The 27,090-nt window shown below is 42.0% G+C and overlaps 1 protein-coding gene across 1 annotated transcript in view; it reads left to right on the top strand.

Moving 5' to 3' along the window:
• Positions 1-27,090, top strand: part of LOC112265849 (potassium voltage-gated channel subfamily H member 1) — a 53,167-nt gene that overhangs the window by 6,192 nt on the left and 19,885 nt on the right. Inside the window, exons 6-10 of the mRNA XM_024443401.2 lie at positions 831-998; positions 1,348-1,572; positions 4,633-5,062; positions 13,956-14,155; positions 19,748-20,000. Of these exons, the coding sequence (XP_024299169.1) occupies positions 831-998; positions 1,348-1,572; positions 4,633-5,062; positions 13,956-14,155; positions 19,748-20,000 (1,276 nt within the window). The remainder of the gene's footprint in view (positions 1-830; positions 999-1,347; positions 1,573-4,632; positions 5,063-13,955; positions 14,156-19,747; positions 20,001-27,090) is intronic.

Raw genomic sequence — 27,090 nt, 5'->3', positions numbered from 1 at the left:
TATATGCCATACTGCAATGCTGGTTTGATTGAATAGTCCTTAGTCCTCTGAAAATCGCGAAGGCTAGAAATAAAGCCTCTAGTCCTCTGATATCCCAAGGGGACTGACTGTTTGGGTAGATATCTCCTCTGACATCTTCTGGGACTAGTCCAAGATGTCTTACCACCACCATCTTCTAGCAACATCCTGTTTCTTGAAAAATGGTGGAAAAGCTAATTGTGTTTAGATGGTCAGATAAGGTGCTCTGTTTACAAATGGGGAGATGTGATTGCTAGCTTAGGTAAAACAAAATGGCTACCATTTGTTTATTTGTTGATCCTGGAAAGTTCCATCAATTTATTTAAAAAATATGTGAGGGAGAGAGGAATTCCACTCTTATTTTGTATATTATATTGATTGGGATAGAGAGATATGTCACACTATCCAAGAGATACCGGGAGATTAAATCAAGGCAACACTAAACTGTCTTTGTGTGGTCCAAAAGACGACAGAATGTTGTCATTATATTGCTATGACTGACTATTTTATATTATGAGTGTTATGTCAAAGTTATCGCTCTCATACAATAAGAGCCACTGTCATAACAAATTAAAATGTTGTCATATTTCTTGTGTACACTAAGTAAAAATGCACACCTGGAATGGTGAATAGCAGGAGAAACAAATTACACACTGGTCCAATTCAGTGTCAGCCTGGTGGAACCAGCCTGATCGCGGTCACCATTCTACGCAGCGATCAGGCTGGTTCCACCAGGCTAATTAAAGGTAGCTAGCTGCCAAAACATTGACTCATTCATGACTCGTTACCAACCGTTTCTTAACCAAACTTAGGTCCTTCAGCTGGGCTCAGACATCCTCCCGCAGTACAAGCAGGAGACGCCTAAAACTCCTCCCCACATCATCCTCCACTATTGCGCCTTCAAGACCACCTGGGACTGGGTCATCCTCATCCTGACCTTCTACACAGCCATCATGGTGCCCTACAACGTCTCATTCAAGGTTTAAAGTCCATTCAACTACTCACTAACCCTAACCCTTACCCTACCCTAACCTTAACCCTTACTCTAAACTCCAAACCGAACCTTAGCAAACTGTTTATTTTTTATTTTTACTCTGTGTGTACTTTTATTGACTATGTACCAGCTGTAAATTGCCACACAGGGATAAATTATATTCATTCTTTACTCTACTACTTATATAATAAAGATTCTCTACTCTACTACTTAAGTAATAAAGATTCTCTACTCTACTACTTAAGTAATAAAGATTCTCTACTCTCCTACTTAAGTAATAAAGATTCTCTACTCTACTACTTAAGTAATAAAGATTCTCTACTCTAATCCTCCAGACCAAGCAGAACAACGTCACCTGGCTGGTGGTGGACAGCATCGTGGATGTCATCTTTCTGGTGGACATCGTGCTCAACTTCCATACCACGTTTGTGGGGCCAGCCGGAGAGGTCATCTCGGACCCCAAACTGATCCGGATGAACTACGTCAAGACGTGGTTCGTCATCGACCTGCTCTCCTGCCTGCCGTACGACGTCATCAACGCCTTTGAGAACGTTGACGAGGTCAGTGGTTTGTTTGTTAACTGGGGTCTGTGTGTTTGTGGATGGATGGATATGGATGAAGACACACAGACAGGCAGACACACAGACAGACACACACATTGTTTTATGGATCTGGAAAGCTCACCACATCGTTGACTCTTGGAAAGCTCACCACATCGTTGTAGCGTAATACATATATGTATATACTGTATTCTATTCTACTGTATCTTAGTCTATGCCGCCTTGACATTGCTCGTCATATATTTTATATGTTCTTAATTCATCCTTCCTTTACTTAGATTTGTGTGTATTGGGTATATGTTGTGAAATTGTTAGATATTACTTGTTAGATATTACTGCACTGTCGGAGCTAGAAACACAAGCATTTCACTACACCTGCAATAACATCTGCTAAACGTGTATGTGACCAATACGATTTGATTTGATTTGACACAGACTGTGGAATTGACTATGACCGCTATTCACAACTAGTTTGGGTTTTGGTTCAACAACACAACCCCAAGCTCGGTTTACTGAAGCGAAGCGCCTCTCCTCAGATAAGTTAACTCAAGCGTTAATCTTAATTTACAGCAGACTTCAAGTGTCGCTTCAGTGCTGGGAATCTTCATCTGCACTGATGAAAGCTCACATAGGGAGAGTCATTTTGAGTCCGTTTGAATTATTTGTGACTTGAAATGTCTCTAGGGTTTTCACGCCCATCCATAGGGACTGCTGGCGTTGGCCAAGCTTTCGAGCGATAATGGGACTAAATTCTCTGTGATACTACCAGATTCTTTTGAAATGGCTTCTTGACTATAGGGCCTGGATTCAAATAATCACAGATCACAGATTTTTGACAGTTATTTTTGCCGAGGCTTTTTTTTTACCCATTGTCAGTTGAAATCCCAGACTGTAAAAACGTACTATTACTTTGAATCCTGTTTTTATTCATCTCTGTAAGCAGGAAGTCGCCCCACTGTGTATGATGTCATATTGCTGAGTATACCTTTAACCTCTGTGTTCACCATTAATCACTCTACAATACAGTCCTACCCACAGCCAGCTGAGTCATATCAAATTGAAACAGAAAATAGATATGACTGAATAACACCAGAAATGTGCATGTTTTGGTTTAAAACAATGATCTGGATGACACCGCTTTCTGAATGGTACTCTAATACAACTTCTCAGCAGTAGAAATGTCCTCCCCTGCAGTTGCCTAATGGTTGCCTTAGAGTTGCCAGATAGTCAAAGATTTAAACACCATCAGACAACAAGGTTGCTGGGGAATACTGTGAATAGAGGCTAAAAAGTCAGAGAAGATCCTTCTAACATGTTAAAAAATAACACAGGAATTGGAGGCTGGTGAAACAGCACATTTTTCTGATGCCTCTTCGAGACATTCTGTAGTAAAACACACTGGAAGCAAACTTGACACAGAGGCCTTTGTAGGATGGCCCAGATCGTCTTGATTCACGTGCTAGTCTTGGTAACCTTAAAGCAATCAATAGATGCTGCAAGTGATACCATTCTAACCTACGCCCAAGTACAGTATTATCAGCATAAAAATAACTCTGTACTACAGAAGGCACAGATAAAGGTCAATATTACATTTAAATAATGAATAAAAAAGTGCTTCAAAGGTCAAACAACAAACATAGTTAGCCAATTATAGCTTAGCTAACAAGTCAAAACACTGCTTTTGGCCTTAAACTTTGGGCATTGTAACTTAGAACCGAAACAAAAGTGCAGAAACCACCATTTTTCCTCTCCACATCTCCAGTGTTATGTACTGTTGTGTTGTCTGCCTATTGTTGTGCGAAGGGTGGTGTGCCGAAAGATTATAGCACCCCCACAAAGCCTATGGGCGCTGCATGTGTTTTGCTGCACTTGTCAATGCCAGTTATCCTTCCTTTTCAGTCGGTGCTGTGCCTCATATATAAACACAGTGCAGCTAGCAACCATTCTGCTCCTCTGAAGTGACGGCTTTCAGCACAGTGGCCTTGTTTGTATCCAATGACAATTGTAGGGAGACATTCAAGTTGCCACAGGGACACATTTGAGCTTTTTTGTTTTTTCTCGGCTTAGAACGAAGCAGAGCTTCCTCTCTCCCTTTCATTGAGGAGATGTGTTTATTGTCGTTGAACGTAATTGCATTATGAATGTGTCCCTGGTGAACTGAAAATTGCTCGAGGCAAACGTGAGCAGAGGCTAGTGAGCTTACATAAACCGCACTGCATTATGTTTGTCTTAAGTACTAAATGTAGATTCACCCTTTCGGGAAGCGTCAGGCCCATGCATTTTGCATCTCAGCCTCTCTGTACAGTATGCCACACTAAGTCTTAAATGTTTTAGGGAATCTAGATTCGATGAGCAGTTAGTTTCACATCACATCACATTTTGACGTTTGAAGACACCAAGAGCTTGATTCAAATTGAGCATGCAGAAGAGGGTAATGGGATTTTTGATAAAGCCACATACTAGGGACTCATTCAAATTCTGGAATTAAATCTCCAAATGGTTCAGAAACCTGTCCTCCCTAGTACTCATTCACATACCGTTATCGGAGTAAGATCCTGGAACATTAATTGTGGGTGCATGCTCCGTGCCCATCTATGAAAACAAAAGTAACCCCTGGCTAAATTCATTCCGATACTGTACTTTCCAGAAGTTGGTCCAGGACCCAAATAACCGTTATTCTGTCACATGGCAGTGTAGAATTCTTCACTAATCAAGCTTCTGTAGCAAAGTTATGTTTTGTAGAAGTAGCATGTTGTAAAACATACCCTCCAGCTATTATTTTATTTGATAGATAATGGCATTGTATTCATTATCATCAACACGACAGGGAACTGCACCATGGTACCAAATCCATATGCAGGATATACTGTACAGTGCTTTAGGGAGTTGAGTTCCACAGGGTTCACTGTTGGGACCCTTCCAGTTTATCTTTAATTAATGAATGAACAGTTAGTAAAATAGTTAGAACCATGAACAATGGATAATTGGCATGTTAGTAAAGCTCTACTTTTCATTCTCTCTCTTAGCCTAAGTATGCCCCTCTTCTTTTCTACCCATCAGGGCATCAGCAGTCTCTTCAGCTCCCTCAAAGTGGTCCGTCTGCTCCGCTTGGGCCGGGTGGCCCGTAAACTGGACCACTACATTGAGTACGGGGCCGCTGTCCTGGTCCTGCTGGTGTGCGTCTTTGGCCTGGCTGCCCACTGGTTGGCCTGCATCTGGTACAGCATCGGCGACTACGAGGTCATCGACGAGAACACCAACAGTGTGAGGATGGACAGCTGGCTCTACATATTGAGCGAATCGGTGGGGACACCATACCGGTTCAACGCCAGTGGCTCTGGGAGGTGGGAGGGCGGGCCTAGCAAGGACTCAGTCTACATCACTTCCCTGTACTTCACCATGACCAGCCTGACCAGCATCGGCTTCGGCAACATCGCCCCCACCACCGACGGAGAAAAACTCTTCGCTGTGGCAATGATGATGATCGGATGTGAGTAAGAACCCTACCCATTAACTTTTACTGTCGTCAAAGGAGGTTGGTAGGTGGAGACGGTAGGAGGACGGGCTCATTGTAATGGCTGGAATGGAATAAATAGAACCTCATCAAAAACCATGTTTGATACCTTGTCACCGATTCCAGCCATTATGATTATATCTCCGCCCACCAGCCTCCTCTGACTGCCGTATTATCTTTATGAAAAATACAACACAATTGACGTTTCATTAAGAAATACCATGCCAGATGTGTCCCTTGCTTCTTCAGGGAGAAGTATTGTTAACAGGCCAGTATGTCTCTGAATCCTTGATGAATTCAGTAGAAGATAGCATGCTGTTTAATGCACTTACTATACAACTCAATCACAGCTAAATGTACCATCAAGTTATTACAGATAAATGCTTGACTGAAGCATTTATGAACATTGTGACGGTTCTAATCAGTTCCCGAAAAGACACAGGTGACTAATTTCACATGGTGCTTAAAGGTTTATTATGAACAAGCCAATTTGTTTAATTTTGTGCTGTGAAGATTGTACATATCTAAAGGGGATTTTCAAATCCTTTCATCCATTTTGAGCTGGCAAATGAGTGATTCATCGCGTGCCCATGGTTACAGGATTACTCCTTCTACTGGAGATGCAATTGACACAGTTTTGTCCCAAGTCCTATTGTGGGACATTGCATTAGCTTTTCATAGAACCCTGTTGTGATTTTAAATTGCATTCTCAATTGCAACGCAGGCCTCAAGATTGAGGAATGTGATGGATTGCAGAAATTTAAAAAAAAGTTCTTATTATCTTCATTATCTACCTGGAAATAGACATAAAATGTAATAGGACTGGGAAAACTGTGGCAGGCATCATCAGTTTGCGTGCTAGTGTCATGCTTGAAGTTTGCCAGTATAAAAAGTTTGTTTCACATGACTAGACCAGTAAACTTCAACATCCCTGTGATGTAACACAGTTGCGAAATAATGAGGTAAGCGTAATCTGCACCTTTCAACTACTATTCCACCCCAGAATGCATTGCTGACCATTTAGTATACATTATGATCCATACTGACTTGTGACTTGGTATCAATTTCTGAGTGTGAATCAAAACCACAAGCCTGGTGTTCGAAGCGTCACTCTCCAACCAACAGACCCTCATTTTATTAGCTTCAATATTGTAATACATACTGTACACTGTAAGGGTTGTTGAAACTTGGGGGGGGGGGGAGTTATCCAGCTCAGGAAATCAATTTCAGTAAAAAACAACCACGCAATGTTATGTAGTTAAATTATAACATACATGGTACAACCTGAATAACTAAGTGAAGCGGTTTTGGGATTTTTTTCACATCACACAGCATTGTTGTGTTTGTGTTGCAGCAGCAGATGAGGGGGAGTATACAGAGGTTTGCTCAGCACCTCGGGGAGAGACTGGCACTGCCCAGGGATGACAGTGATGCAGGGTGGCAGGTGACAGTGGAAGCGAGAGTGACAGGGGGCATGGGGGGGGTCATGCTGCTATTCCTCAGTGGTGGGAAGACAGTCTGCCACCCATAGCCTGGAAGCTGGACAGAAGCTTAGTCATGCAATATGTTGCCAGTTGAGTCGCCTGCCAGTGTGTGTGTGTGTGTGTGTGTGTGTGTGTGTGTGTGTGTGTGTGTGTTATGGGTGGGATTTCGTTTGTGTCTTGGTCTGTTTGTGAGGGAGTGTGTATTGTATTTTCTGTATGTGTGTTTGAGCAGTCATAATTGTGTTGGGTGTACCTTTGCATGGGGTGATGTAAGTTTCCTTTAACAATCAGTCTTCCAGATAGATGACACAGACACAGGAACCTTGGTATAAAACTCTTTAGTAATAAAATGTAATTGCAGATATAGATTCACATACAGAATATCTCAGTAGTCAATAGTAAAGTTCAATGTGGCGAAACAGGAGACAACACTCTTCATACAACCTACCGTCAATCATACCTTAACATTGTTGCATTGGATTAGATACAAAGTATTTAAGATGAGAAAAACATGTCTAGACTATCTCGGCCTTGAGCCTGTGTGACTATCAGAAGGTGCAGGCAGTTCTCAGCCTGGGAACAAAAGAGGTACAGCTCCATTTACCCAGTACTTTTCCATCATTGCTCATTGCAAGCATACAAAGGTTATCACATATATACAGTAATCATGGCATTGGTGTAGCCCCACACCTGACCCCCAGGGTAAACCTCAACAATTGTGTAAACTGTCGCCATAAAACACAGAGATCCGCTCATCCCGTTGCATTTTGGCGGTGTCCAGAGCTTATGACACGGCGGTTGTTCCTGGCTGTCACGGTGGTTTTGTCTCAGTGCAGCCAGCCGTGTCATACCCTTCTGTGTCCTCATACGCACGCCAACGCTCTTCTCCCGCTTCTCTCTCTCCCACACGGCTTGTTAACTGATTATTTACACAGAGTAAACATTAAGAACACCTGCTCTTTCCACGACAGACAGACCAGGCGATCCAGGTAAAAGCTATGATCCCTTATTGATGTTAAATCCACTTCAATCAGTGGAGATGAAGGAGAGGAGACAGGTGAAAGGAGGATTTTAAAGCCATGAGACAATTGAGACATGGATTGTGTATGTGTGCCATTCAGCGGGTGAATGGGCAAGACAAAGTATTTAAAGGAAAATGCATCATACAGGGGTGATTTCTGTACTTTAAAAGTTACACATTTTGAAAACCATGATTGCTGATAAACAAAACATTTTGCAACTCAATATTAGGAAGGTGTTCCAAATGTTCAGTATACTCAGTGTAACTGCCAGAGGGCCATCTGCCATGATTTCCATTCCAAAGTACACTGATGTGTTCTTATCTACAGGTGGATGTACTGGCCTGTACTTTGACGCAATAGCTTCTTCTTAAAATATAGTAGCAGTGGTAGTCTTTTTGTGAATTTAAACTGCTTTAATAAGTCTGGTTTTAGGATTTCTGCCCAGGTCTTTAAAAATGAAATAGCTCTGCCATTTGATGTAAGCTGAGAGTTAGCTAATACTTCTCCTTTTCGAGTTGATAAAGTCATGTTCTCTTTTTTTGGGCCAGTAATGATGACTTGTTTGAACACAAATTCAACATAGCAGTTGTAATCCTCAAATATAATACATTATGGAAATGTTCTCAAAAGAGGAATTAACTAAAATGAGAAAATTCACTTCATATACAGTACCAGTCAAAAGTTTGGACACCTACCTAGGTATTTCTTTATTTTGACTATTTTCTGCATTTTAGAATAATAGTGAAGACATCAAAACTATGAAATAACACATATGGAATTATGCAGTAACCAAAAAAGTGTTAAACAAATCCAAATATATTTTATATTTTACATTTTTTCAAAGTAGCCATCCTTTGCCTTGATGAAAACTTTGCACACTCTTGGCATTCTCTCAACCAGCTTTGTGAGGAAGTCACCTAGAATGAATTTCAATTAACAGGTGTTGCCTTGTTAAAAGTTAATTTGTGGAATTTATTTCCTTCTAAATGCGTTTGAGCCAATCAGTTGTGTTGTGACAAGGTAGGGGTGGTATACAGAAGATAGCCATATTTGGTAACAGACCAAGTCCATATTATGGCAAGAACAGCTCAAATAAGCAAAGAGAAACGACAGTCCATGATTACTTTAAGAAATGAAGGTCAGTCAATCCGGGAAGATTTGTGCAGTCGCAAAAACCATCAAGCTCTAAGATGAAACTGGCTCTCATGAGGACCGCCACAGGAAAGGAAGAACCAGAATTACCTGTGCTGCAGATGATAAGTCCATTAGAGTTACCAGCCTCAGAATTTGCAGCCCAAATAAATGCTTCACAGAGTTCAAGTAACAGATACATCTCAAAATCAACTGTTCAGAAGAGACTGCGTTAATCAGGCCTTCATGGTCTAATTGCTGCAAGGAAACCACTACTAAAGGACAACAATAAGAAGAAGAGACTTGCTTGGGCCAAGAAACACGAGCAATGGACATTAGACCGGTGGAAATCTGTCCTTTGGTCTGATGAGTCTAAATTTTAGATTTTTGGTGTGTGGTTCCCACCGTGAAGCATGGAGGAGGTGGTGTATTGTGTAGGGATGCTTTGCTGGTGACATCAAGTGCTCACCATGTGGGAACTCCTTCTAGACTGTTGGAAAAGCATTTAGGTAGGGACCACTTAGGTAGGTTGACTGACATCCTGCCTACCCCTAAAAATAAGTTTCAATGGAGATTCTGATTCATGCAACTGCCACTATAGGCACTAAAGATTTTGACCTTTTGGTGTAAATCACAAGTTAGCTGGTTCAAATCAAATCAAATTGTATTGGTCACATACACATATTTAGCAGAGGTTATTGCGGGTGTAGTGAAATGCTTGTGTTCCTAGCTCCAATAGTGCAGTAGTATCTAACAATTCACAACAATGCACACAAATCTAAAAGTAGAATAATGGATTTAACAGAAATATAAATGTCGGAGTGGCATTGATACAGTAGAATGTAAAACAGTATATACATATGAACTGATCAAAGCAGTAAGTAAACATTATTAAAGTGACTAGTGTTCCATTATTAAAGAGATCAGGGATTCTATGTATATAGGGCAGCAGCCTCTAAGGTGCAAGGTTGAGTAACCGGGTGGTGCCCGGCTAGTGATGGCTATTTAACAGTGATGGCCTTGAGATAGAGGCTGTTTTTCAGTCTCTCGGTCCCAGGTTTGATGCACCTGTACTGACCTCGCCTTCTGGATGATAGCGGGGTGAACAGGCCCTGGTTCGAGTGGTTGATGTCCTTGAAGATCTTTTTGTCCTTCCTGTGACATCTGGTGCTGTAGTTATCCTGAAGGGCAGGCAGTGTGCCCCTGGTGATGCGTTGGGTAGACCGCACCACCCTCTGGAGAGCCCTGCGGTTGCTCGCGGTGCAGTTGCCATATCCGGCGGTGATACAGCCCGACAGGATGCTCTCAATTGTGCATCTGTAAAGGTTTGTGAGGGTCTTAGGGGCCAAGCCAAATTTCTTCAGTCTCCTGAGGTTGAAGAGGCGCTGTTGCGCCTTCTTCACCACACTGCATGTGTAGGTGGACCATTTCAGATTGTCAGTGACGTGTACCCCGAAGAACTTGAAGCTTTTCACCTTCTCCACTGCGGCCCCGTCGATGTGGATATGGGCGTGCTCCCTCTGCTGTTTCTTGAAGTCCACGATTAGCACCTTCATTTTGTTGACGTTAAGGGAGAGGTTATTTTGCTGGCACCACTCCGCCAAGGCCCTCACCTCCCTGTAGGCTGTCTTGTCATTGTTGGTAATCAAGTTGGAGGCGTGCTTGGCCACACAGTCATGGGAACAGGGAGTACAGGAGGGGCTTGAGCACACACCCTTGTGGGGCCCCTGTGTTGAGGATCAGCAAAGTGGAGGTATTGTTTCCTAACTTGGGGGTGGCCCGTCAGGAAGTCCAAGACCCAGTTGCACAGGGCAGGGTTCAGGCCCAGGGCCCCGAGCTTAATGACGAGCTTGGAGGGTACTATGGTGTTGAAGGCTGAGTTATAGTCAATGAACAGCATTCTTACATAGGTATTCCTCTTGCCCAGATGGGATAGGGCAGTGTGCAGTGCGATGGCAATGGTTCAAGCCTAACACAAGTCCTGGGGAATATACGATCACAGGGGGTGTTTTGGACTCGTATTGTCTCACACAACCAGCAGACACATTCGGTGTCAATGATCTAGAACAAAAGCTCTGGGCAACATGCAATTTCAACCCTAGCACACGCACACACACACACACACACTCCTCACTCTGACAGTTAGCTACCTGCAGCTAAAGCCCAGCTTGCTGCCTTATCCAAGTGTCACCAAAGAGAGACCCTGTGCTTGACGGCAAGCCCTAATGGTGATCACTCCCCCCATGAGGCAACATTTGGAGTTGAGAAGTAGTGAGAGTTTGTGCCTTCAGGGCAAGGTGATTATACTCTGAGGAATGACTGTGTGCGAGCCAGCCTGGAATAAGCCCCAGACATGAGTTAAGTGGCTTGTCAGCTAGCTCTGGGTTTAATTTAGATTTAGGAGTCACACTTAATGTGTTGCACGGACAATCAAACACACTGAGTGTTAGGACCACTGCATGGTACTAGATTTGTGGGAAGTTGTTGCCATGGCAACCAATGTCCAGGTAGACCATTTTAGCTCATTACCGTAGTAATTTGTGAATATCTTAACAATCTAAAATTACTCTAAATCTGCTGTGCCTTATTACTTGGACTGATCTTTTTATTGATGCACTGAGTACCTGAGACTACTTCTTGAGCCGCCTCAAGAATCCAATGGTAAAAATAGATGATCCCTATGAAAGCACCTGGTTCGGCAGACCACACACAGCATAGTTTCACTACCCCAGTTTCTCCTAGCCCCAAAGCCTGGTTACATTTCCACTAGTTAATGTGAAGAATGTCACATGTAGAGGGGTCCACTACTGTAAGTAGTGGATAAGAACTCGAATTGACCTCAGAATCTCAGATCCTCTGTGAGACCAATGCATGCTTTCATTTTCCAGTACACAGCACCAGTCACAAGCTTGGGCACACCTACTCGTTCAAGGGGTTATCTTTATTTGTACTATTTTCTACATTGTAGAATAATAATGAAGACATCAAAACTATGAAATAACACATATGGAATCATGTAGTAACCAAAAAAGTATATATATTTTATAATTTTATATTCTTCAAAGTAGCCACCCTTTGCCATGATGACAGCTTTGCACACGCTTGGCATTCTCTCAACCAGCATCTTGATGTAGTCACCTGGAATGCATTTCAATGAACAGGTGTCTTGTTAAAAGTTAAATTTGTGGAATTTCTTTCCTTCCTAATGCGTTTGAGCCTATCAGTTGTGTTGTGACAAGGTAGGGGTGGTATACAGAAGATAGCCCTATTTGGTAAAAGACCAAGTCCATATTATGGTAAGAACAGCTCAAATAAGCAAAGAGAAACGACAGTCCATCATTACTTTAAGACATGAAGGTCAGGTTATGTCAATATAGGACATGTTTTACTGTGGATATAGATACTTTTGTACCTGTTTCCTCCAGCATCTTCACAAGGTCTTTTGCTGTTGTCCTGGGATTGATATGCACTTTTCGCACCAAAGTACGTTCATCTCTAGGAGACAGAACGCGTCTCCTTCCTGAGTGGTATGACGGCTGCGTGTCCCCAAGAACAAAGTGGCCTCCATCATTCTCAAATTGAAGAAGTTTGGAACCACAAGAACCACTCTTCCTAGAGCTGGCTGCCCGGCCAAACTGAGCAATCGGGGGAGAAGGGCCTTGGTTAGGGAGGTGACCAAGAACCCGATGGTCACTCTGACAGAGCTCCAGAGTTCCTCTGTAGAGATGGAAGAACCTTCCAGAAGGACAACCATCTCTGCAGCACTCAGAAGCCACTCCTCAGTAAAAAGCACATGATAGCCCGCTTGGAGTTTGCCAAAAGGCACCTAAAGGACTCTGACCATGAGAAACAAGATTCTTTGGTCTGATGAAACCAAGATGGAACACTTTGGCCTGAATGCCAAACGTCACGTCTGGATGAAACCGGGCACTGCTCATCACCTGACCAAAACAATCCCTATGGTGAAGCATGGTGGTGGTAGCATCATGCTGTGGGGATGTTTTTCAGCGGCAGGGACAATAGTCAGGATCGAGGGAAAGATGAACGGAGCAAAGTACAGAGAGATCCTTGACATTTCTTCTGATAACTGAATGATCCAGCTTAGTGTAGGTTGTCAAGACAGTCCCACGCTGTTGCATTTAACAGGAGTCAACAGTATACTGTTGCATTTTATACCAGGCAGCTTCCCATAATTCAGTTGTGTGGCTTGATCAGACAGGTCTATTTGGCCCGTCACTCATCACTGCTGTGCTGGAAAAATGACACAGACATTTTTAGCCCAGCCTAATGCCTCTGAGCGTCACCCCATTGTGTATCTGACAGGCCCTCTCTCGTCCCCCTGACTGTTTACCTGTTGTGCTCGCTCGCTGCCTCTGCGAGGATCGATTGCGTCAACAAGAACACCGCAACTTCAGTAATATAGTCATGTCATCCACCTTCTAAAATGTCCTTTGCAAGGTTGCACAATATCCCCTATAACAATTATGATGACCCCTTGGTTATAATAAAGCCAGTGATTATGGTGTGCCACCTGAACGAATGAAAACGAGCACTATGTTTCACTTCCCTTGAAAATGGATGCCACCAGTGTCGCTAATGGTTGACAGAACCTAAATCAATTTATCTGACCCTGCTGGGAAGGAGTGGGACACTGGAAGGGGAACTGGGTGACACATTGTCAGGCAAAGTGCTGACATGGGTGTGAATTGTGAGAGCCAATATTGATTGGCTAGCTGCGGGATCGAGACACAGAATGAGCGATGGCTGATTGGTTAGCAGTCAGTGGGAAGTGAGAGAGAGCGTGACACCATTTGTGTTTACAGACCATCTCCAAAAGCCCATTATGACCAATGGAGGGATAATGTCCATGGAGAAGAAGATACGATAAATGTAACATGCCACTGTTGTTTTGTTACACACATCGCTGCATTTGCAAGGGCGCATAATGATGTTTCCAAGTTATGACTGTGAATATGGCGATATTATTGTGATAGATTTACAGACTGTCAAGAATGGTCACTTGGGGTCCCTAGTGCTCTGTTCTTTCACAATTAATAATACACTGAACAGTCTTGTCACTGGAAAAATGCTAATAAACTCAAAACCATTATACTCACCAGCTCATCATTTTAAGGGTCCCTTGGAGCGTTTGCTAGAATCCTTTAGTTGACACATTTACAGTGCGCCATATTTGCCAGTACATTGACCACACTCTTTCTTGGTCTTTTCCAGCACTCCTGTATGCCACCATCTTCGGTAACGTGACTACCATCTTCCAGCAGATGTACGCCAACACCAACCGCTACCACGAGATGCTCAACAGCGTCCGCGACTTCCTCAAGCTCTACCAGGTGCCCAAGGGCCTCAGCGAACGCGTCATGGACTACATTGTCTCCACGTGGTCCATGTCTAGAGGCATCGATACAGACAAGGTAACGCAAACGTTGTACAAACCTTCCATACCATTTTGTTACCGTCTCACAGTATGCATCTTTATTTTATGGCTAAGTTGGTCTGTGGAAGCAAAAGTTATGCATCACCATGGATATTACTGGTATGTGTTGGTGGTATTATGTTATCGTTGTTATACCATTATTATACATTTATTATAATTATTATTATATTGATACAATTTATTAGGGATGAAATGATTTACCGATACTCATCGGCCCCCGATTCAAATCTTTAAGATATGACTGCATCAGTCCTCGGACCCCATACCGATCCAAATGTAACATGCATTAGTCAGAAAATCAATTCAAACGCTACGAACCACCGATTCACTAACATTTTTTTCTCATATTACTTTCTTTTTACCTTCCAAAACGACCTCATATTTTGGGACAACTGATGTGTCCGCTCCTTCAGTGTCAAAATAAAAGCATGTAACTGTTGACAGTCATTGATCTACCCCAGGGAATATCAGTAGCGTAGTCAAACTGCACACTGTGCCCAGCTTCGTGCGCTGACCAAAGCAAGGTAGAAGGCCTGTTCCTGATCTTGCACATCTGTGTTCGAATGCTAAAATGGCTTGCGTGAAATTAGGGTTTATTAGTTGAGTGACAATGTAATTTGCTAGGTTATTGTGATCAATGCACTGTTGAAAATTGTGTTTTAACCAGAATAAAAGTAAGCTACCAGAAACATAACTCTCATCTAGATATACAGTGCCTTGCAAAAGTATTCATCCCGCACTTAGTGTTTTTCCTATTTTGTTGCATTACAACCTGTAATTTTTATTTGGATTTCATGTAATGGACATACACAAAATAGTCCACTTTGGTGAAGTGAAATGGAATTCTAAAAGATTTAAAACGGAAAGGTGCTGTATTCACCCCCTTTGCTATGAAGCCCCTATTAAAGATCTGGCGCAACCAATTACCTTCAGAAGTCGCATTAGTTAAATAAAGTCCACCTGTGTGCAATCTAAGTGTCACATGATCTGTCACATGATCTCAGTATATATACATCAGTTCTGAAAGGCCCCAGAGTCTGCAACAACACTAAGCAAGAGGAACCACCAAGCAAGCGGCACCATGTAGACCAAGGAGCTCTCCAAACAGGTCAGGGACAAAATTGTGGAAAAGTACAGATCAGGGTTGGGTTATAAAAAAAATCGGAAACTTTGAACATCCTACGGAGCACCATTAAATCTATTACAAAAAAATGGAAAGACTATGGCACCACAACAAACCTGCCAAGAGAGGGCCGCCCACCAAAACTCACAGACCAGGCAAGGAGGGCATTAATCAGAGAGGCAACAAAGAGACCAAAGATAACCCTGAAGGAGCTACAAAGCTCCACAGTGGAGATTGGAGTATCTGTCCATAGGACCACTTTAAGCCGTAGACTCCACAGAGCTGGGATTTACAGAAGAGTGTCCAGAAAAAATCCATTGCTTAAAGAAAAAAATAAGCAAACACTTTTGGTGATCACCAAAAGTCATGTGGGAGGTGCTCTGGTCAGATGAGACTAAAAATAAGATTTTTGACCATCAAGGAAAATGATATGTCTGGTGCAAACCCAACACCTCACCCTGAGAAAACTATCCCCACAGCGAAGCATGGTGGTGGCAGCAACATGTTGTGGGGATATTTTTCATTGGCAGGGACTAGGAAATGGGTCAGAATTGAAGGAATGATGGATGGCGCTAAATACAGGGAAATTCTTGAGGGAAACCTGTTTCAGTCTTCCAGAGATTTGAGACTGGGACGGAGGTTCCTTCCAGCAGGACAATGACCCTAAGCATACCGCTAAAGCAACACTTGAGTGGTTTAAGGGGAAACATTTAAATGTCTTGGAATGGCCTAGTCAAATCCCAGACCTCAATCCAATTGAGAATCTGTGGTATGACTTAAAGATTGCTGTACACCAGTTGAACCCATCCAACTTGAAGGAGCTGGAGCAGTTTTGCCTTGAAGAATGGGCAAAAATCCCAGTGGCTAGATGTGCCAAGCTTATGGAGACATACGGACTTGCAGCTGTAATTGCTGCAAAAATAATTGACTTTGGGGTGGGTGAATGGTTATGTACACTCAAGTTTTCCATTTTTTTTGTCTTATTTCTTGTTTGTTTCACAAAAAAATATATTTTGCATCTTCAAAGTGGTAGGCATGTTGTCTAAATCAATGATACAACCCCCCCAAAAATACATTTTAATTACAGGTTGTAAGGCAACAAAATAGGAAAAATGCCAAGTGGGGTGAATACTTTCGCAAGCCACTGTACCTGCTGAGCGTGGTTTACAATAGATTTGATTTAGATTGTTCAGCAATAGTTTTGCTGCACAAAACCCATCAGCAATAGTGTGGTTGGTTTTACTTTAAACAATCAGTGTACATGGTCATTTTTAGACATACAGGTCAAAGTTCATAATTTCATAACAAGGAATCACTTTTGGGAGGTGCACTAATCATGGCTAAAGTGGGAGGAGAAAATAAACTCACTACACTTCCAAACGGTCAAAACCATTCGATTTTGAGATGGTATGATCCAAAATTGTGCTAAATATTTACTGACAAGTTAATTAGTGGGTGGTAATCTGATAGAGTGGTAGATGGCAAGTCTCCTTTATGGCTCCTGATAGAGTGGTAGATGGCAAGTCTCCTTTATGGCTCAGATTAGGTGCCTACACAGTATGCACCAGGGCTGCCCAACCCTCTTCCTGGAGATCTACTGTCCTGTAGGTTTTCAGTCCAACCCTAATTTAGAATATCTGATTCAGATAGTTAAGGTCTTGGTTGAGCAGCTAATTAGTAGAATCAGGTGTGTTAAATTAGGGTTGGACTGTAAAACCCACAGGATGGTAGATCTCCAGGAAGAGGGTTGGGCAGCCCTGGTATACACCATAGCATAATTTCCACATACACATGTACACATCAACTCAGACAGATCCAGCTCAGAGAGGCCCAGCTCAAGAGTTCCATCAGCAGCAGATTTGAATTTAGAATGGAAAATGAATGTGTTTATGCAACAACTATTAGTGCATCGAATCATATCGCATTGACTCATTCTCTAATTCAACCGAATCGTACCAAATTGTTTCAAACTAAAACTTAGTGTTCCTGTATCGTATCAGAGCCCATGCATCTAGATACGCGTCGAATCGTCTTGAAAGGGAATAATGCACATCCCTACAATTTATTTTTATTATTGTATTATGTCAAAAGGGAATAGATTCATACTGAACTACAAATACAATCTGATGTTCTGTCAACTACTGTCATACTTCAACATTACCGGTCCTAATTGTCTTCTGGCTCATCCTAAATTAGAATTATTCCTGACCTGGTCCTGCAAATGCCTGTTGGGTATGACCTCTTAACATTTGACACAATAAGAGGTTCAGAGGTAATCATGTGCAATTGGCCCCCTATTTCCAGAACAGGGAGAGACATTTGCAAAGATTCACCCCTTTGAAGTTGATGTTAAAGGGATCATTCTTTTTGGGGGGAAATTTTGGCTTATTTAAGACTTGTTAAATGCCCACACCAGTAGAAATCCACTTTTTTGAGCTGAAATACTATGGCCAGAGCTTACCCATTATGTTGCACAACGATTTAAGTCAATAAGTCATCATTTTTGTCAAAGTATGATATCTTTGGGCTTGAAGTGACAAATTCGACTGCCCATCTGTGTGAATGTGGAACTTATAGTTACAGCTGAAGTCGGAGGTTTACATACACCTTAGCCAAATACATTTCAACTCAGTTTTTCACAATTCCTGACATTTAATCCTAGTAAAAAATCCCTATCTTAGGTCAGTTAGGATCACCACTTTATTTTAAGAATGTGAAATGTCAGAATAATAGTAGAGAGAATGATTTATCTCAGCTTTTATTTCTTTCATCACATTCCCTGTGGGTCAGAAGTTTACATACACTCAATTAGTATTTGGTAGCATTGCCTTTAAATTGTTTAACTTGGGTCAAACATTTTGGGTAGCCTTCCACAAGCTTCCCACAATAAATTGGGTGAATTTTATCCCATTCCTCCTGACAGAGCTGGTGTAACTGAGTCAGGTTTTTAGGCCTCCTTCCTCGCACACGCTTTTTCAGTTCTGACCACAAATTTTCTATGGGATTGAGGTCAGGGCTTTGTGATGGCCACTACAATTCCTTGATGTTGTTGTCCTTAAGTCATTTTGCCACAACTTTGTAAGTATGCTTGGGTCATTGTCCATTTGAAAGACCCATTTGCGACCAAGCTTTAGCTTCCTGACTGATGTCTTGAGATGTTGCTTCAATATATCCACCACATTTTCTTTCCTCATGATGCCATCTATTTTGTGAAGTGCACCAGTCCCTGCTGCAGCAAAGCACCCCCACAACATGGTGCTGCTCCCCCGTGCTTCACGGTTGGCATGGTGTTCTTCGGCTTGCAAGCCTCCCCCTTTTTCCTCCAAACATAACGATGGTCATTATGGCCAAACAGTTCTATTTTTGTTTCATCAAACCAGAGGACATTTCTCCAAAAAGTACGATCTTTGTACCCTATGTGCAGTTGTAAACCGTAGTCTAGCTTTTCTATGGCGGTTTTGGAGCAGTGGCTTCTTCCTTGCTGAGCAGCCTTTCAGGTTATGTCGATATAGGACACACTTTTACTGTGGATATAGATACTTTTGTACCTGTTTCCTCCAGCATCTTCACAAGGTCCTTTGCTGTTGTTCTGGGATTGATTTGCACTTTTCGCACCAAAGTACGTTCATCTCTAGGAGACAGAACTCGTCTCCTTCCTGAGTGGTATGACGGCTGCGTGGTCCCATGGTATTTATATAAGCTGTTTAAAAGCACAGTCAACTTAGTGTATGTAAACGTCTGACCCACTGGAATTGTGATACAGTGAATTATAAGTGAAATAATCTGTCTGTAAAAGTAGACAAAGTACAAAGTAGATGTCTTAACCGACTTGCCAAAACTATCATTTGTTAACAAGAAATGTGTTATTGTAGGCTATGATTTCACTTCCCCTGTGAGCACAGGCTGACTTGGCTTTGCTGTACCGCAGTCAAAGCCTGCGAGAAACCTTCCTGCCAAAGATTGCACCATGTCCATTACAATGTATAAAAACACATATCAGCTATCTTTCAACAGTTAACCATATTACTGGGGCTTCATCTTATCATTTCATCTATTTATAAGGTGGATTTGCGGCTGCAATTTATGAACGATGCCAAAACTTTGTAGATAACAATATATGGCGAAGTCAAAGATAGGGCAGTGGTTTCCATCTGTGGCAAACTTTTCCATAAATCAATGCTTATGACAAATCCAGCTCCAGAACCAGCCATAGTGCCAGCTGGCTAATCTTTTGAATATGATGTTGTAAAAAAATGCAATAAAATAAAATGCAACACCATAACATTAGCTAGTTAGACAAGGTTAGCAAGATAGCAAGATAAGGTTAGCATGCTAATTAGCAACACTGACAGCTATCAGTGCCCTATTTGTTGATGTTTACCAACTCCATGAGAAAATACCACAACCAATTTGTGAATATGTATAAGTAACCTTCGTCTTGCGCAGGTGTTGCAGATCTGCCCCAAGGACATGCGGGCGGACATTTGCGTCCATCTTAACAGAAAGGTGTTCAAGGAGCACCCAGCCTTCAGACTCGCGAGCGACTGGTGCCTACGGGCCCTGGCCATGGAGTTCCAGACCATCCACAGTGCCCCCGGAGACCTCATCTACCACGCGGGCGAAAGCGTAGACAGCCTCTGCTTTGTGGTGTCCGGGTCCTTGGAGGTCATCCAGGACGATGAGGTTGTGGCCATATTAGGTGAGGGTTTATTTATTCTTAATTTTTAAACCTTAATTTATCCAGGAAGTGGCATTGAGGCTAGAAGACAAGAGGGAGACATGGCCAAGAGGCCATCTTTGGTATCTGTATGTATAGTCAAAATCTGACACTCGAAAACAATTGCATACTAAAATGGTGTGTTTTGTTACGACTTCTACAAATGGTGCGGTGGAGGAGTCAAACGCAGAGAGCAGGTAATATCGTACTTGAATCTATTTATTCCAATGACAGTGGAGACATGGACATGCCAACACTAGGGCGTAAGAAACCACCCGTCCAAAATACACAGGACTAAAACTGTCCGGAAAATAATGAGAAATACACTTATACACCAACACCAAAATAACAGAGATCAAGCCCGCACAAATACCCAGCGGGCCTAGTGCCCTTAAATACCCTACAAACAAACACTAACTCAAAACAGGTGTACCCAATTAAACCCAATAAACAGAAACAAACGGAAAGGGAATCGATGGCAGCTAATAGGCCGGCGACGACGACCGCCGAGTGCCGCCCGAACAGGAAGAGGCACCATCTTCGGCGAGATTCGTGACATGTTTTCATGTCCATATTACTCTTAGTGACCTTTAAATGCATAGAGCATTGATGGACCTGGATTATTTCTCATTTGGTGAAATTGAGGTCAGAGTAAAGTGGATTGTGCTGAAAAACATTTCTTTCCTGTTTGTGTACACCTGGCTGTAAGGTATTGCATCACATTAGTATTCAAGACGACACTAGAGACTCTGATTGCTGAGATCCACCCCTTGATGTGGGTTCACGTCTGCTGCTTTAAAGCTTAAACCAGCCTCATAATAGCAAATTACATCTGTGCTTCTTTTTAATGAAAAGTGAATAAAAGCGTTCCTATTCTGTTCAATCTGTTCAGGAAGTATGCTCAAGGGCCTACATTGAGCAAACTCTATTTTTATGCATTAAGTCGTTTTTTGATAAGAGCCGTGACAATATCTATGCAACCCCTTAGTTCGATTCTCGTGAGGCCGTTATTATGTGGAAACGAATGTTGTGAAAATTAGCAGTGTCCAAGCAAACAGCAGTAGTCCTACCTGAAATAAACAAAATCAGCTTTGTGTGATTCTCGGGAGGTGAAGTACAGATGTAGGATCTTAATTTGAGCCAGTTTGCTACAGCAGGAAATACAATATGTAACAATAAAACAAATAATAATCATTAAGATCCTACATCTGTTAGGTTTAACCACATAAGAAGTCAAATGAAGACAAAAGGACACTTTCTGAAATGACTGGGACATAATGTGAAGAGAACTTGGTCACACTTTCATTTAAAAGGCACTGTAGGTGTACAGCAGGGTTCTCCAACCTTTTCTAGCATGACTTTTTTTTTAAATGACATCAAAAATGGAAATGAAAAAACAACATCGCAATTTTGCGCCACCACAATATTTTTCCTTACAATATTAAATCGGACAAAAATGGATTACATAATAGCTATATTAACCATATTTTCTCATCTCATTTTAAAAGGAATTTTTTCACAATTTTCAAAATTGTTTAAACATGTTCAAAATTAGTCCTTCCAATCAGGTGCGCTTTAGTAATCCTTGTCATGCACGCTCCTCGTGATAGAATAAATGTCTTTATTCTCTTCACAAACTGCAAATTCATCATGCATTTCCATGGCTTGACATAAGGTAATTGACCACCAGAGCCATAAAGATATTTTTGACCACTGTTTTTAACTGATACATCAAGTCAATTGATTAAGGCATAATTCTAATGTCATATATAATAATATGGTCACTTGTTTATACTGTACTTTGCTAACACTATAAAAGCAATATGAACTAGAGGAGACCATGGCATGTGCTCATCAGTTTAGATTGTGTTACTTTCGTCCCACCCGTCTCTCCTGTAACTTCTCCCGGGCTAAAACGCAAGTCTAGCTAGCATGATACTTGAAACCTATGCTGTCATTTAGTCACTAGATGGGTTAAGAAAATGACATGTTTTGATACATTAAACACGTCCGGGTCCGTTTTTCTTCTTTATTGCCATGTTATAACCAGCAGCACACAGCAATGCTGACCATATTTAGCTTTTATGAGAGAGAGAGAGATTTGCATTCAGAAATGCAAGCTGCCTCCCTTTCGAGGGGCTGATGCAGTTTCTTCTCTCAGTAATTATTTGTCCCGTTTTCGAGAAGACGCCCTCAGAGGGAACGGATGTGGCCACTATGCAGAGTCTCCCTGTCATGACTTTGGTAAGCCGTAGGTAGACAGAGGCCTTGTTCTTCCACCAGGGGCTCCTCCAAATAGGATCGTACCTCCATTATGGCATCTGCTGAGGGATTCCTTCGTGCTGCATCCCCAGTTGCTCTCTCGTCAAACAGCATCCAAACAGCAGACGTTTGTGGCACTACTGCTGGTGCTTCTGCTCCATCTGATCCCTCTTCTTCCTGTTGCCCTGCCTGAGCCAGCTGACTGCTGGGGCTGTCCCTCCCTTTTGATGGGGTTATTCTTTGAAGAGCCTCATCAATTGCTCTGGCATCAATCGCTCTGGCATCAATTGCTCTGGCACACTACTGTGTAAGTGCAGCGGTTTCTGATAGCACATGATTATATTCCATTCTGTGGAACTTTCTGTCCATTGATGAACATAGGGTGTCCATCAACTCTGTCACATGTCCTGTGGTTACATTTGCTTCTCCCTGGTGGTTGGCTGTGATTCGCTGCAGACCCTTACACAGTAGTGTCATTTTTGAGGCTGTCACATAGCTGAAAAGAGAGAACAGTAACTTATTAGTTCAGGTTCATGTTTTGTCTACTGATACTACATTCTCATCTACTGCTCATATACATATATAATACTGGATTAAATAATGATGTAGCAATAACTGTTTACTGTACCTCTCTCCACTGAACTCCACAGTGACCTGCTCAAAGGGTTCCAGGACTCTGCACACCTCCTCCACCACCTCCCATTCCTCTTGGATCAGAGCATCAACAGGTGCATTGACAATGGCCAGGGTAGAGATGATGGCATTCTTTGACTCAAGAAACTGCTTCAACATATAAAATGTTGAATTCCACCTTGTAGTGCAATCTTGTTTAGGTCTCAGCTCAGGCATCCCCATCTGGCGTTGTGTAGACTTTAGTTTTTCAGCACCTACTGTGCTCCTGTGGAAGTATTCCACAGCTGCTTTCACTTTGTCCACAGTGGGCTTCATCACCTTCAGAGCATCTCTTACAATCAGGTTGATTGTGTGGGCAAGACATGGATGATGGGTCCATTTAAAAATGTTCATGGCATTGGTTATGTTAGCTGCATTGTCGCTAACACAACAGACCACTTTTTCGTCTACTTGCCATTCTCTGGCCACTCTCAACTGTTCCTCTGCCAGGTTCTCTGAGGTGTGTCTGTCGCCGAACTCAAAGCAGTCCAGAAGACAGCTAGACATAAAAAAAGAATCTTCAATGAAGTGGCATGTAACCGACATGTAAGAAGTGTTTACCCTTGATGTCCAGCAGTGGTAAGGCAAACTGCAGTAGCTTTTTGGACTCCTTCCCGCACTGAAGCCTGTGTGCTCTCGTACAGTTTAGGAATAAGTGATTTTGAAAGGGTTTTCCTGCTTGGAATTGTGTACATTGGATTTAGACTGTTGCTATAATTTTTAAAACCTCTGTCCTCTGGCAATCATTTTAGCCAATGCCATATCAATTTGGCCTTGTTTTGCTACAGACATAGACTTTGGCATAAACTGGTCCAAATCAAATCAAATGTATTTATATAGCCCTTCGTACATCAGCTGATATCTCAAAGTGCTGTACAGAAACCCAGCCTAAAACCCCAAACATTAAGCAATGCAGGTGTAGAAGCACGGTGGTTAGGAAAAACTCCCTAGAAAGGCCAAAACCTAGGAAGAAACCTAGAGAGGAACCAGGCTATGTGGGGTGGCCAGTCCTCTTCTGGCTGTGCCAGGTGGAGATTATAACAGAACATGGCCAAGATGTTCAAATGTTCATAAATGACCAGCATGGTCAAATAATAATAATCACAGGCAGAACAGGTCCATAGAAGACTGTGTTTCTGTGGGTTGCGGAGTAGGCCTACTTGACTGAGTGGATACACTGGCTCCACCACTATCACTAGCAGGCATGCTAGTTTCACGAAGCTCCACTACAGCTAGCTTCACAGTTGGGTGCACAGTTTGCATATGCCGGTGTAGGTTGTGCGTAGAACCGACTTTATATGAGATTTTGTTTTGGCAAATTCTACACTGTGCTCTAACATTGTCTACATTATTAAAATGCATCCAAATGCTACTGTGCTTCTGACTAATTTTCCAGCTGTTGTTTTCACAGCTGTCCTTCCTCTCTCTCCTCGGCTGCTAAGTGTGTGACTGTGAGTGAGTTGGCTCGGCCCTCCCTCACGCATCTTTGGTTCATTGGTTGACACTGCGTGTCTGATTGACAGGAACAACAGGTGAGGCTGTTAGTCTGAGCAAACAGTCAGAACGAATGTGTGCGCTTGAGCATTTAGGCCTATATTATTCTTTAATTAATTTTTTTAATTAGATCATTATTTTCATTTAAATCTTTTGATTATTCATATCTTAATTAAAAAATATATTTTTATAAATAGATTCTGCTCTTATGACATGCGAGCCGGCCCCCAACGTTCACCTACAAGAGCCGGCTCTTAGAGCCGACTCGTTCGCGAACGACCCATCACTACTATAGAGTGATAGACAAACGTGCGCATTAAACAGACAGACGGGTAAAATCGCTGGAAATGAATTGGAGATATTGTGTTACGTTTGGCCTTTTAAGCCTATATTGGGTAACCAGGGGTGGGATAATGTCAATGTGGCTTTGATTGGATAGTAGCTGGGGGCTTTATGTTTATAATAGGTTGCGATGGAACTTATTGCACTCATAACAGGCAGCTTTGCACTCATTTTCACTTTGCTTTCAATTTAGCTACTTGGGTCATCCCAGACTGGCTGCATAGGTTTTGTTCTATCCCAACACTACCGCACCAAATCCCAACCACAAGGGCTTGATGACTAGTTGATTAGGTAAATCAGGTATTATAGTTTTGGGCTAGGAAAAAATAGTTTCAGTTTAGGGAAGTCCCGGACCAGATTTGAAACCCCTGCTCTATTACAATTGAGTCAATGTTTTTCATCTTAGCCACCCACTATATAGGAACAAACATGCCATATTTGTGTCAACCTGTAGTGGTTGATATTATTTTCAAATGCTTGTGTGATATAAACATTTAAAAATATATTTAAATTGCTTTAGAACCTTTTTCTTGGTTCCTTCAGACAAAGTGGGGGAGGAGAAGGGGCACTCTTGAGTCAGACCTCTGACAGATGCTGGTCCGATGATGGTCTGATAACTCATCCTCACAGAGATTAGCTGTGTCACTGTGACAGAAAAACGCTGGTAGGAAGTGGGATGATGAATTTACAATACTCTAGGGCTGCTCTCTGCATCCTTTCGGTGATTGTTTTTTCCTCCAAATCGTCAAGCTAGAAGATTGGTTATCACGATGGAGCTCATATTTACGCCAGGGATAAATATTTGGATTGCTCTCTCCCTCTAGCTGGGACTTAACCTTTAAGAAATGAGCAGGAGAATATCCCGCACTAAGAGGGTCTTCACTAGACTTTTTCACTAGACTTTTTGCAGAAATACACTCAGCTACACATATACCGGAATGTAAACTTGCGAGCTTGTCACTTTTCGACTGCTACCTCCGGAGGTAACACATGACACTCTCCCAACAGTTGCCCACCTCTAAGCACTGTAATGTAAACAGAATTGTCTCGTTGAGCCAACACTTACAGTAAAATTGTAATAGCAATGTTTTTGAAATGTACATACATTTTCCTTCTTTTACATTTTTTTTTTTTTTGTCTATTTTTTTTAACCTGAAATAGAAATTGTAGTAAGAGCCGTAGCTTTAAATCTCAACAGTGTTTTGTTTTTTTGCTTGACTGCACGGAGGTCCAGGCAAGAAGTAACTCCCCAGGGAATTATAATTTTCAGTTGCAATTAGCTTTTACCTCATATAGGTGGTGGGCTGTTGCAAACTATGATTTAGTTTTCGAAATGTTCGAAACTCTGTCGAGGGAGGAGCTGGTTTTTACATATTGTGTATATGAATTTCTGTTGGTTGGTAATGTAAATTCTTGCACATTTAAAAAAAAAAAAATGTATGTTCGCCTGCTGGATAGGCAAACAGTACTAAACTGTAAACGAATGAAAACTTGTGTACTCTCTCTGCTGATCATGTCAGCCAATCACGTTGTCCCTATCTAAAGGTAGTAAACGGCTGGTGAATCCTCGAAAGAGATCGCTGTCCGACAAACTGCTATCAGGTAAAGTGTTTTTTTGTAATCGAACTATTTAGTTATAGAAACACGATACAATCAATGCAAGCTGTAAAATTACTCCCAATTTAGAACACAGCAACATCGGTAATGTAGCTAGCTTGATAGTTAGCTAGCTAGTTACAACAAGTAGATATGTTGCTAGCTAGCAGAAGCTGATAGCTTTATCACTAGCTAGCATGTCATTCTGAGATGAGGAGCATTTTGACTATCAGTTTATTTCAAGTAATAATTTAAGACTACAAAAATCTATAGGACTAGCAGTGTAAATCTAATACGGTCATCAAGGCAGGATCCACTAATTTAATTCATACTGGTTAATAAGAAATGCCACATTATCCCTGTCAATAGTTGGAGTAGGATGAATGCAGAGCACCCTGCCCCAGACTGTCAGGATGTTTATTTTCTAACTCACAAACTACATTCCTTTACTGTGATTTGTTTTATTCATTCTTGTCTCTCACTTTTGTCTCACATGATTTATTCAGCTCTCCTGTTTCCTGCTCTAAGAGATCAACCACATGCCATTCATCAAGCATGGGCTGATTCACTCACCTATGAGGAGAACTATCCTACTGTAGTTTGAACTAGACTTGCTGTCACTATTTAGAAGTTGAGACTGCATATGCATTTGCCTGTTGTCTTTACTTTGTGGGTTTTGTCTTACACGGTATAGTGCATTTCAGAG

The sequence above is a fragment of the Oncorhynchus tshawytscha genome, linkage group LG02 (genome assembly GCF_018296145.1).
Source record: "Oncorhynchus tshawytscha isolate Ot180627B linkage group LG02, Otsh_v2.0, whole genome shotgun sequence".
NCBI classification, from domain to species: domain Eukaryota; kingdom Metazoa; phylum Chordata; class Actinopteri; order Salmoniformes; family Salmonidae; genus Oncorhynchus; species Oncorhynchus tshawytscha.
The sequence above is the reverse complement of the archived record's forward strand: the minus strand, read 5'-3'. Positions and strand labels throughout refer to the sequence as shown.